This window comes from Phoenix dactylifera, chromosome 14 (assembly GCF_051530095.1).
Source record: "Phoenix dactylifera cultivar Ajwa chromosome 14, Ajwa_hap1_PhDact_Kaust_v1.1, whole genome shotgun sequence".
In the NCBI taxonomy this organism is placed as follows: domain Eukaryota; kingdom Viridiplantae; phylum Streptophyta; class Magnoliopsida; order Arecales; family Arecaceae; genus Phoenix; species Phoenix dactylifera.
This window is the reverse complement of record NC_143203.1, coordinates 26,452,982-26,466,619: the sequence shown is the minus strand read 5'-3', so window position 1 is coordinate 26,466,619 and position 13,638 is coordinate 26,452,982. Positions and strand designations below refer to the sequence as shown.

Here is a 13,638-nt window from a genome sequence, read left to right as displayed (position 1 = left end):
TAGAAGGCTGTGGCCTCTCATACTGAAAAGAAAATCATAAATTAACATCTTTTGGGCGTTACATTCTCTGAGAAAATCATAAGTTAGTGAGTTTGAGGGTTGTAGGAGCGTCAGGGCATGGGCATTTCAACCTTGCAATTTACAGTGAGTCAGTTATAGAGCCACTAGCTTAATCTGAATTCACTGTCACCCACAAATGAGGCCATAAACCATTGATAAGAGCAGCTTGGTAAAGTAATTAGAATCTGATTGGTTATACTAAGCAGTTGCATTTGCAGCCTTCTTCCATATGATATTCTGCATTCAAATCTTGGTGTCATTTCCGAAACATTTGACCTTGCTTATTCCTCTACTCCCGTCTCGAGCTCCAAAAAACTAAGAAAGAGAAAATGTTTTGGACACTTGGATTAAGCAGTAATACAAGAGTGGCTGCTCTCGAGCAGCATGGTCCGAGAACCATCAAAACTAAGAAAATACTTCAACTCACAATTGTTAGATCAACTAAATAACAATATACACCATCAAAACTATGTTGGCATATAATATCAAGAATACAAGGATTCTTCTAAAGAGCATCGTACTTGTCCACTCCGTAAGTTCCCTTGGTGTGTGATCCAGACACTGTTTTCTTATCTCTGTTGAACATCCATCAGAAATTGGTATGACACTCTCTGTATGGTATACTGTCGATCAAAATCAAGCTCTGCCACAGTGTGTTGTTATATCTTCTCCAGACCAACTTCATCTTCGATGTCATCTCCGTCTTCGAAAAGCTTTAGAAATCGAGCCCGGTCTTGCTCCCTCTTCCTCTTCTGCCAGTATCTGTATGCACCAACTGTTCCAGCAGCAGCTATAACAGAGACCAATGCACTGATAACCATCACTAGAACCACATTCATTTTGTTGTCAACAGATCCACTATTTGAGCTAGAAGTAATTACCAGGATCTACAACTGGAACAACAGTGAACCAAATCGTTGGGGCAAAAACATCAAAGTAGATACAAAGTCGTGTGTGTGTGTGTGTGAGAGAGAGAGATTTGCACCAGCAGCAGCTCTACACTCCTTGCATATGAATGTGGCATTGAACTCCTCCTTAAAATGTATAGATTTCCCATCAATAAAATCATCAAGACACAGCTCCCACTCATCAAAAACATCATCAGTTTTTATACTGTCCATCTCATACAGACCACAGCGCTTGCACTTATTATCTGTAAGCTCTGTCAGAGACTGCAAGTAGAATAATATATCATAGTTAACTGCCTGAACACAAACATTTCATGGCAACTAGGTTTCTGTATTTAAAGCCAAAACATTGATAGATGGCAGTACCCTCAGTAAGTAGAGGTCTTAGGCAAAAACAGACATAAGAATGTCCTTGGTTGCTATTAGGACTTGCAGACAGGAGAGGATGAATTTGTTGAAGTGCCTTAACATCTGCGATAGGTTGTAATTTTTTGCTTAAGAGAGTGATTGCTGCAAACTTTCATAATCGCCAGCATGGTGGTGCTGATGAAAGACAACAGTTCAAAGCAAAAACAAGTCAAAAGTTCAAACTGTGTGCTTTGTCAGTCTGCTCCAGAATCTAATGACCATCTATTCTTATCTTGCAATTTTACGACCCAAGTTTGGCAACATTTTCTTGCTTGCTTAAATATTAGCAAGCCTGCACCAGCCAAACTCAAGTCCCTCTGATCGACTTGGACAAATGACTTGCATCTCTCTATTCAGCAAGAATGAGACAATCTAGATATGGCACACATCTGGCATATATGGAAAGAGAGTAATAACAGAAATTTTAACACCACCACCCAAGATGCCGCAGCAACTATTGATTGAGTCAGAGGCAAACTAGCTCCCCTGAACTTCCCAACCGACAGGCAAATAAATAAATAATATATCTATTATCAGTTCCATACTGTCTTCCCCAGAATTTCAATGTAAACTTTGTATATTCTTTCACCATTTCAATAAAATGGAGGTGGGCGTTTTAGCCCTCCTATTTCTCCAAAAAAAAAAAAAAATGCTGCTGTCAATGCTGAAGATAAGCCAGAGATAGAAAAGAGAGTGTGATCTTGAAGAAGGATGTCTTGATCTTCATCAGATGTTATCCTTTTCCAAAGAGCATCTTTAATATAATGATGGAACTAATTAAAAGATAATGGTATTTCAAAGTTATTTCCTTTCTTAAAGATTGTCTACGATCGTATACATTTGGAACCAACAGAAAGATAATTATATGCCTTTCTATAGGTTAAATAGTGGAGGTAATAAATCTATGATCCCACTCAAATTTCAGCAAAACATTCAAGCATGCCCATGCCTTCATCAGATTACAAATATCCATATGCAATTTAGTATAGAAGTGATATATATTGGTGATTTGTCAATATCTTTCTTTAAGCCGGTGCTTAAATCATGATGCCGCGTTATAATTTAGACAATAATAAATCTACTTTCTAAACTATAAATACCCAAAATTCCAGTTCCATGCTCAGCCACGAAAAAATTGAGTTTCAACCTAATTGCTTAAAATGAGTGTCCTTAGATGACAGAGAGGACATTATGGATGTTTTATGCTCTTTAGAATAGAAAATTTTCTGAAAGCTTAAGATCACCATTGTTACCAGCATGATGTCCAGATTTGTATACCACTGTTAAAACCTGTAAACGATTGAAGACATTATGTCGAGTTTATTAATGAGAGGCATACTAAGATAAACATAGATGGATTTCTATTTATTCTTCATGCCAGTACCAAAAACATTAAAAGCATCAGTTATTCATGAAAATGTTATTCTAAATCGACGAAATTAGCTACGAAATAAAGTAAACCTTTTAAACTGAAAAAAGTGTGATCTAAAAATAAATTATATCCAGACTTTACTATTAAATAACGAATTAGAGGAGAAATTCAATTTTCAATCACAGTTGGAGGCAAGTGGGAAATTTTTTTTTTTTTGCTGCTATAACAAGAAAAGCATACAGCTCAAATGAACATTTTTATAGGCCCCATCTCATCTTTATAAGAATTCTATCCTCTTAAATGGGAACATGACAATGATTATGGCTGCTGAATGAACATACCATAACCTACCGCAACTTATAGTAAGAAGAACAAATACAAGGCTCTTTATTCCCCACAGAAGCACAACAGCCAGATGGGCATGTTGACTCTGCTGAAGGTAATATCTTTCAAAATTTTTCATTTTAACAATATTTAGCTTTAGGTGATACGAAAAATTCCAGATAAATGCTGAATTGAAAAGAACAGAATTCAGTCATTAACATTTTAAAAAGGGCAAAACTCATGAACTTTTAATTTTTTTAAAAATTTTTTAATGATTAATGGCAGGAACCAAGTCCATTGGCAAACTTCTAGAAAAATTCTTGAGTGTGAGTTTATGTTATCATAGCAGTAGAACACTAGCTCACTGTATGACGAGGACATGAGTAGATTCAGAAAACAATAACCTTATTATCACACATCACCAAATCATTCCCCCCTTAGTTATAAGCACTCAAAAGAAGGTGTATTCTGGTTATAACTCAGATCAAGCTTCCAACAGCTATGATTCTTAAGCATAGGAGTACCATGGGGACCAATCATATAATTAAAATTTTCTTTGATTGCTGTAATTTAAATTGACCAAATATGAAGTAATTCTTGCTTGCAAATTTAGTAAAAACTTCTCTCAAAGCCAAACAAGGTATATAGCTAGTGACATGGTAGGATAATATTTCCTAAGGTGAAGCACAGTTATTAACGCTACCCATGAACAGATGGGAGAATGATTGTTGTTTATGTATTTTGTGCTAATATAATTTATCTAAGTTTGTTCGCACTAGACCAAGAGAAACTAGTAAGTGTGGACGACAAAAAAGAACATAATAAATAACTATGCAACATAATGGATTTTGACTTATCTATGCAATGAAAGAATAATATACCCTGCCAAGACTCTTTGCCCTTGAAAGTGTAGAAAAAGTGTTTCTCCTTCACATCTGGCAATATTATCTTGCTCTCTCCTTTACAGTCAAAATAAATTGTTGGATTGCGAGCCAGAAATTCATGAATATTAAAAAATTGGATTGACCTAAGTGTAACTGCCTTTGATGAAAAACCTCCTGAAAAATAGAAGTTCTGCAACAACTTTGAGCAAAAAGATATGCCCCAATCTAAAAGCTCCAAAACCTTCACCCCATATTCCCATAATCATAGAAACCAATACAATATAAAGTTGACAACTTGAGAGCATTTTCTTGCAAGACATCAAATCACACAAATATCTTCATTGTGCTTACAAATATTAACCTTTCGATAAATCAACACACACATATGCAATAAAAAAAAGAAAATATCCTTTTCCATTTGCACAGAATTATTCTGTCTATTCTATCAACTACCACAAACTCCTTTATAGCTCAATATCCAAATGTTTTCTAGTATTCCTTAAGCCCTCTCTCTTTTGGATTGGATGTAACTTCCATAATGTTCATAGTTGATGTAGCAAGCCACAAATTTCTATAGGAAAAGAAACTACCCATGCGACAATCAAGCACTGTCAGTCAACCTGCATACATCTTATGCTTTGACTACCAGAAAAGCATATTTCAAAAAAGTTTATCTGAGCTTCATTTCTTGACACATTGCTTCAATTTCTTACATTAATTTTCAATGAACTGAAAATAATATAATTGCAATTGGGGGCAAAAATCAACCATTGCCATAGCATGAAGAAAACGAAAAAGAATTTAAAAAACAAACCTAGGAAACACCCTCAAGCTCATATTTAAGTTTTTTTTAGGAAAAAAAACTGATGAACAATAATAATTTCACACCTATCCCAAACAAAACTTATCCTCCTACCATTATTATCCAAACTGGCTGCCAACTCTTATTTTCTTAATTATTTCTACAACTCCTGCAAATCATATCTAAAATTCAACTAGACTTTAGCATAGTCTCCAACCTCTATCCTTTCTCTTCCTCTCTCTCACCATATGAATTAGAACCTGTGAAATCTCCCAACTTTTCTCAAGACAATGCGACCAACAAGGCTTCTTCATATGCATGCAATCAGTTTGCCCTCTTTTCTGTCTTTAAATAAGAGGGAAACCCATGCAAAATATTTACAAACAATTGTTTTCAAGAAAAAGAAGAGAATTGGTTTGCTTTGCCGGGAACAGAGCACAGGAAGACGCAAGAAATGAGGAGGAGACGAGAAATCGAGATCCCAGGAAGAAGAACACATCTCGGCCTCTTCATATCGATCGAGTGGGGGACAAACGAGAGAAGGGTGACGCCCAGAGAGCAGAGAGGTTTCGAGCAGGAGAGCGGTGGAGAGAAGGGCGGGGGGATGGGTTCTCCTCCGGCGACTCGGCGGAAAGTTGTCGCCGGAGAAAGGCAACGGCCCTGGCATTCTAAAAAGGGTCTAGGTTCGGATACCGACCCGGTAAAACGAAAGGCAGTGGCTGGGTAAACGGAGTTCAATTTGAGAAAAAGGTTATACTCGAATTAAATTCTTTGGCTGGTGGGCTAACTATGTTCGCCGTCGTGCCCTTGCGCTGTCACAAAAGATCCAATAAAAGCCCTCTCCGTCGCCGACGATCGCCACCGACGATGGTCCTCTTCTTCGACCTCAGCGTCCCCTACCTCGAGAGTGACCTAGCCGACGTGCCGGAAAACAAGGCCCGACGGGCTGTGCGGCGGAAGGCGGTGGTGAAGGCCATGGAGCTCGGTACACCGCCGTCGCCTACGAACGCTGGGTCATGTCCCAGGCCGACCGCTGCAAGATCTCTCCCTTTCTCCCGCTGTTCCGTCCCCGGCGGACCCCGTCCTCGCCTTGGGCGTCGCCTTCCACCGCGACCTAGTCGGCGTCCGCCTCTCCGCCCCCCTTCCGCCAGTACTCCCGCCTCACCGTCTCCATCAGCGCCAAGTTCGCCGCCGCCTCCCTCCTCCCTGGGAACCCCGTGCTCCGAACCTACGACATTGCCGCTGTCCGGCTCCTCAGCCAGGAGACCTTCGACGAGGCCTGCAAGTTCTCTGAGGTATAATGCTTCTTGCTTGTGTATATGCTTTTATTTTCCCATTCTACGACTCGTTTTATACGAGGGTTTCCAATAAAAGCTCAGCAGTGGAATCACGCTATGTGTTTTAATTCAAATAAACCATTGGCAGTGCATGACATTGTGACTGTCTGATACCAGACCCCAAGTACACGTTTTACTTCCCACAACTGAGAACCAAATAATACAAAGTTTTTTCCTCTTTTTTTTATTAAAAAAATATTCAATTTGTATTTTCTAGCAATTAACATATCCTTGCGATATTGAAAAATCGAGGTGAGAAGAGGAAAGTTGGAAGCTTTATCCAATTTTCCAAATATAAAAGGTGATATAAAAGGAGAGGAGATCAAATCCTGAAGAGAGGAAAGCAAAGCCAAGAATATGTTTCTTGAAGTATCCCTTTGTTATTGCAGTCTGGGGCCTCCCCTTCATGAGGAAAGAAACATAGATGTACAGTTACATGAAGTTTCCGACGCTTCAAAACCTTCTTGAAGGCTTTCTCTATGGCTAAACATAGGTCCACAACTCATATAAGGAATGGACTTCTAGTTTTTGTTCCAATTTCAGTGGAGGGTAAGGTGTTTCCAGGCCTAAAGCCACTCATCAATACTCTCAGTTGGTGGTAGACTCATGTTGGCTTTGGGGAGGTACGAGGAATGCAAATTCCGTCTGAACTTTTATTCAGTAATAGATGAGATGAAAACTTCTCCTCAAGGTTATGAAGAAGAATCATACCAATGCTCTCTAAAAGAAAGTTGTTACTGATTTAGACTGTAGAAAAGAAACTGCAGACAGATTTGGATATTTTAGGTTCACTGAACCAATATTCCCTGGACCTTAATCAATTGCCCTCCTTATTTATCCAACCTATATCACTTTAGCCATTCCTACAAATCATTGATGCACTGGCAATAGATTTAGAACCCTGATCACCAGTGCAATCAGTACTCTGGTAATCAGTGTCAATTCATTTCTTGATGATTTGTTTTATTCATCTTCTTATTAAGAAAATGAGAAAATGGATTCCATTCTGTTATATGGGTGAGTTATTAATTTTATCAGTCTGATGTAATTTAAGATGAAGTAGATAATGTACGCAAGTGTCTTACAGGGTCATAGCATTGTCTGGCTAAATGGGTGGTCGACTTGAAGACTGGAAGAGATCCCAGTCTATGAGGCACTTTCTTACAGTGAACTACTGTATGTATTTTGGATGGGCATTTTCTTTCCTTCTAGGTGATGGACATGAACTGTGCTAAAGTCTGTTCAAAAGAAGACAGAAATATTTACCGTCAGCAATCATATTTTATGGTCATTGATGTAGTGAATTTTTTTTAAGCCAAAAGCAAGTTCAAAATATCCCATAACTGTAAATCTTAACTATCAAAACTTATCCCAGCAGTAAACCATACAGATCTTTTCTTGCTGATTGCTCCTACCAAGGGCGGATTAGTCCATTGCAACTTCATAGGCATCTTCAAATTGGAAAAGACAATCTTAGTAACAGCAAAGTTTTATCCTTTTTGATGTATCATTGTAGTGTGATCTACCATGTATCATAGAACTGCTATATATTTATATTCTTCATGTCTTGTCATAACATTCCTTGATTATAATTTACTTTTAAGTTCACATTTGGTGTTGGTTGACTATTCCCAACAAGAATTATCTTCTCACAGGTTGATATAATTTCAATAGGCTTCTGTCAGAAACTTCCTTTTGTTTAAGGCTTCCAATGGTAGAAGTTGCTATTTAGGTGCTGTATGAGATTGCACATTAATTTTCTTTATGAAGTTATATGCTCCCTTGTTACATAAATGTATTAACTTAAAACTCTAGCATAATTTCCTGCTCACCAAATACATACCTGATCTGACTGCAGCTTGGGTTACATTTTGAGATAAAATACTTTCACCTTATTGTGGATGTTCGCGTCAGGAGATTAGATGCTATCAGATGCCAAGGAAAATAGTCACTCATTACAATTAGTAAATTTGCTTCACCCAGCTTGCTTTAGTAAATAAATTAAAGTGAACCATTTGTACGATATAACTGACTCGTTCCAAAGCTTGCAAGCATTTGGTAAGGGCCAGAATACATGGATCATATGCATTGAAGCTAAAATTTTATTCCTGAAATCAATGCATTAAATTTTGTTGTAGTTTTGGACTATTTACTTTGCTTGCCTTTGTCTTGCAATATCATATTTTTCACTATAATAGAGGAAGAACTTCTTTCCAACTAGTTTTAGACAGAAATATGTCATTTTTGTACATAGAGTCCATCTTATGTCCACTCATTATTGTTTGCCAGAAAACTGTTACAGTTCATAGGAGTGTTGATGCAAGTTTGATTATTGATCATAAAAACTGTAGCCTCTAAATTTTAGAGTTATGCGCTAGGCTGTCCTATTTTGAATTTGTGCTATAATTTTCTACTATTTTAGATTTGTGCTTATTTCCTTCCTTTGTTTCATTGTAAGCATGGAAACACTATGCATACACACATGCACACAAAGGAAGGAGGAGTCGACTGAAAATTCTCTTTCCGGAGCACTTATTTTAATAAAATATGTTGCCTAACCAGTTAAAAGTTTTCCTTTATTGCATGCCATGTAAAGGATTGGTGATGGTGACTACGGAAGGAGGCTTTGTATGGGGAAGAACAATTTTTGACCTTCAAGAACAGTGCAAATGGGTCCATATGTCAGCGTTTGAGTTGAACTGTAGCTGATTTAGATCCGGTTATACTATATGTTTAGATTTGATCCGGGACTTTATTGTCTAATCAGGTTTGGTCTCGGGTGGAAAATCTGGAGTCACCTTGATTGACTCTAATCTACATAATTGCACTTGGTTGTACTATAAATTGTACCTGTGGGCGTAGATACTAGATTGGGAATTATACAAATACAAAATAATAATAATTTCAAACAGAAAATATCCATAATGCTTTTATTTTGCTATTATTAGCCATCATTTGCCATAATAGCATATAGTGGCAGTAATAACATGAATAATAAAGTTTCTGAAAGCTGCTGTCAAATTTTGGTTTATTAAAATGCAATGAAGGCTTATAATGCTTTCAGATCCTAGCCGTTATCTGCTTTTGGCGACATCACTGGAACTATACCCTGTGCATAAAGTAGTGGCTTGACATTTCATTTAACTGCCATGTGTGAAGCCCTACCCATATCCAGTTCATAGTGGGACAGCCATATTGGGCTAGAGAGTTGGGGATAAAGTTGCTACAAGCTAATATCTCACTTCACATATCAATCTCTTGCAGTTAATTAGGTAAGGATTATGTCTAGCTAATTCATGTATAAGCTTGAGTAACACCTCAATGTGCTGTAAATTTTGGCTGGAATTTCAGATCAGTAAGACACTAAGACAGCTACAATCTGGTTGCTTTGTCGAAGAAGATGTCAGTGCAGTGTCTTGCAGCAATGCTCAAGTAGAAGTTATTGTCAAGGCTTACTTTTTCCTTTTTCTGGATTCTTGGTAGATAACTTGAGGAATTAAATAAAATCAAAGATCATGGAAATACTGGGAGGAATAGTATAGTTGTGTTTGCATATCTTGTGATACTTTGTTCTCAATCAACGAAAACAGGCTGCTTTTTATTACATGAGTGTTCACAACATCAATCTTTCCTGTACTGCATATATCAGATGCCTTATCAAGTATGCCAGCTAGCTATTATTTAATAGCTAGATATCAACTCTGTCATCTAAAGGTTCGTATCTTAAACTCACAGCTCCTAGTGGATTGGACACGAGGGAAGAATCTCATCATTTCAGGTGCCGTTTCACGGTAAATGAAATTAGAGGGCCATATGATGATGCAAATTTATCAGCATTTTCTCTTGGCCTCTCTATAGAGTCCGAAATCATCTATTTCTGAGAACTGCAGATCTAGTATACTTTATTCTTTTCTGATATCATTGAAATCAATCTTATGCATTTTTTGTTTATTCCTTTTTTAAATTTTTATGATTCATATTAGCTTGTTTCATTGGAATGCAGGTCGCTAGTAGCTACTGCCTTAAGAAAGAAGCATTGTTATAAGGAAGCTATCAGAATTGAAAGAATCTTGCCTAATGAACAGTTGGACTCTAAAAGGGTTTGGTTTGGTGACTGTAACAATGGGGATCCTATCTCTACTGGGCAACGTGATTCACCATTGTTGGACACAAAGTTTTTCTCTTCTGCCAGCAAACTGTCTAAATTTCAAATGCAATTGATTTCTCATCAATAGCTGATGGAACACCCTTCTGATTCAGTAAACATGAAACACAGATCTCCTCTCCTAAGAAATTGGAGTCATCTGCTTCTGCAAATGAGAAATGACACCCCTCTTGCTGCAACTGATGATGTTGCACTGCAAGAGACATCTAATGAATTTCTAGATGAGAATAGGGTGCCAATGGCTACAACACCATTAGAGCGGCAAAAGTCTGTCATAAATGTTTTGGTTTCATTGGTTGACTTGGAAACATCATTGGCTGATGCTGAAGAGCCTAGCCCAGATGTTGTGGTCAATGAGGACCTGAAAAGTTCCAGTGTACGTGGGATTTCTGGTATAGTTGATGTGCTTTTATATAATGCAGTATTGGAGGATTGCAAGCTTACTGGCGAAGAAAATCTCTTATCATCTAAAGCTAATCAGGCATGGTCGAATGCTTTTGAGGACAGCGAGTCATCCGATAGATGTTTGAAGGATCATGCAAGTCCAGAGCTGTCTGACAATGTTCCAGTTGCAATTGAGACTCCTACAGATGTCTCAGAAGAAATGTATGGCATCAGTGTTGCAAGCAATCGGATTTCATCAGAAGATAATGAGTCATTTTTCACCAGTTCCATCGACAAGGATATGCGAATAAAATGACAGAGAAATGCTGCAAGAAATAAAGTATGAATATTTGAATGCCTATGGCACATCTTTGTGGAGGGGTACTGCAAAGCCCCCAGCAAGTGATCAAAGGAGAGGTTGTTTTGATTGAAAGTGATGAAGTATCGAAGGAGTTGACTTCTAACAAAAGTGAAAAAATAGAAAATGGTTCAGCAGCTGCAAGACTAAATCAGGTAGCATGTTCAACAAAGTTGAAGCTTGATTTAGAACTAGTTGTATCTTCATGCTGTTTCCAAATGAGCTTCTAATAATACTTTTTTGCCTTTTGCTTTTTTTGATTGTTTATGTTACTCTTTGGTATATTCAGTGAAACGAGGAAGCAAGCAAAGGTTGGTCTATCCAGCTCTCCCATTGCCTTGCAAGGGTTTGATTAAGCCAATGCTTTTCAAGAAGAAAAAATGGCAATTCCAAAGACTAAGAAAACATTTGTAAGGATGTCTAGTGATTTTTAACTTTTAACGAACATTTTTATTAATACTATTACTTCTTCCCATTCTGCAATGTGCTTTATCTCTTGGTGCTTGTTGTCAGTAAGTCTCAATTAACAGAAAACAAAGGAAAAAAAGATTAATTGCACGAGCAAATTTTGTACGAATGGTCCTTGCTGTTTGTTGGGTAAATTAAGATGGTATTCAACAAATTCATCATTTGCAACAACTATTGTACTCCCAATTATGAGTGTAGAGATTAGAATATTTTGCTCATTAATCTAATAACGACAGCTTGAGAACTGAGTTCTGCTTGTCTTGTATGCCTGAGGGTAACATGTATATACATGAAAGATGAATACCATGTCAAAACCTAGTTTCTTGTGTCTCATGGGGAATTAGGGAATTTTATTATTCTTGTCTGCTTGTTAAGTCTTTCATACCCAATCCTATCAGTATACCAGCTAGAGATCATGCATCCTTGAACAATGGCCTTCATAGAAATGTGCGTTCAAGCCCTCCAATAAACATTGCATTGCCAAGTACTAGCATGAGGTAGGATGCCTGTTTTCTTGAATGCCGAAGGCCAAAACTCTGAAATGATGGGCACCGTTGATCGCATGAACTTCATAGTTTTGTGCTATAGCCAGATGATCTTCCTATGTTTGTGTGGTATATGGCTACTTTAGCTGGGTTTTATGTACTGGGGATTATAGTCTTGTGGCAGAGCCTCTTTCCTCAGCAGAATATTAGTGATTGAAAAACAACATTCCTTGCGAACTATTCTTGAATGAAACAATAAACGTGCTAACAAATTTATGGTCGAAACAATTTTGATCTCCCCTAAGCTTTTGCCAGTATGTTTCAGCTTTTAGCTTCTCAAGTCTAAAGGAAAATCATGATTCCATTCAAGCTCTTAGGTAATCATATGTATGATTATTCACTTTTTTACTGTTTATGACTCTGATTACAGCACAATCTGATACCTTGGTTTTCTAAAACATCTTCCATCTTGGTTTGCCGTATCAAAATACATTGGTGATAAGTGGTTACTGGTATGAGGTAGCTGGAAAGTGGGTATCGTCTATCCAAAGAATTGACCAACGTCATGGGGAATGCTAGCAAAAATGCTTTCTACCTTGTTGGATTGCTTGTTACTTGTCTGCTGAATAAAGTCTCCTACAATGTCCAATAACCTGCTTATGCTGAGATCTAAGCTCACATAATTATACGTCAATAATTCAGTCAAATATTTTTATCATACTAGGTTTCAAGTTTATAATTTCTACATCTTGATATCACTAAAATGAAAAGCTAAACTGACCTCAAATTTTCCTGTGTTATCTGGACACTCGTGTCCAGCACCTAAAATCTGTTTGTTGGATACGTAATTGCAACTTCTATCATTCTTAAACATTGGTCAAGAATGTAAGTTTTGAAGTAACCTTGAAAAATGCCATTTTTCATAAGATTCTTGAGCTAATTCATAAGTTTGGATGAGCAGCATGCACATTGAAAACTTAGACATATAATATTTTTAATATTTTCTTTTATGCAATATTTAAATATATTATTTAATTAAAATCATTTATCTATGTATCCCATATCTTCTTTTTCTTCCCTCTTGCCAAGTCAAACACTTTGACATGTGTCTGGATTTGATTCTCATATTCACGTCCATGCAACACTACAAATCTCCCATAATCATACCTTTTAAGTCTAATAACTAGATTGTGAACATGTGACCTGATCATATTCCTTTCTTCTTTTTCTTTCTCTTTTTAATTTTTTTTCTTTTTTGAGAAATACAGTGGTATTAGACCACCAATAGGGTTTGAACTCCGGGCCTAGAGAGGGGTGCCAACAATTGGATCCAAGTCCTGTTGAATACCTTATCATTTCTTTTTCATTTTTAATTTACACCATTAGTTTAGCAAACCTTTACTGATCATGTTATGTGTGGACTTGAAATTGACTTCCTTGATATCTAATGCAATGATCAGTTGTGCCGTCTGACTTGACCCAAAGCTCTGATGTGCTCCTCTGCAATCTCTTTGCTGCTGGTCCAGTCCATCTTAATCAATTGGGTCCTTCAGGCAAAAATTCACTCAGACAAATTGTCAGATCAGCTTCATGTTGTCTGTTTGTTATTATCTTACTCCGTTCACATATTCCTTACAATTGATTGGAACTGTAAAACTTTGTTGCCATGACATTATATTATGA

The 13,638-nt window shown here is 37.2% G+C and overlaps 1 protein-coding gene and 1 pseudogene across 1 annotated transcript; one reads left to right on the top strand and one right to left on the bottom strand.

Moving 5' to 3' along the window:
• Nucleotides 1-295: 295 nt before the first annotated feature.
• On the bottom strand, nucleotides 296-4,218 carry LOC103697764 (uncharacterized; annotated as a pseudogene).
• A 6,109-nt stretch (nucleotides 4,219-10,327) lies between these two features.
• LOC113461250 (uncharacterized) lies at nucleotides 10,328-11,480 on the top strand. The gene is made up of 2 exons (XM_088710489.1): nucleotides 10,328-11,157; nucleotides 11,292-11,480. Exon 1 carries the CDS (start codon nucleotides 10,334-10,336, stop codon nucleotides 10,958-10,960), a length of 627 nt encoding a protein of 208 aa, XP_088566615.1. The 5' UTR covers nucleotides 10,328-10,333; the 3' UTR covers nucleotides 10,961-11,157; nucleotides 11,292-11,480.
• Nucleotides 11,481-13,638: the final 2,158 nt, after the last annotated feature.

What these genes read in the sequence shown, in the direction of transcription:
- LOC113461250 (XM_088710489.1), top strand. Translation starts at nt 10,334, where the DNA reads ATGGAACACCCTTCTGATTCAGTAAACATGAAACACAGATCTCCTCTC.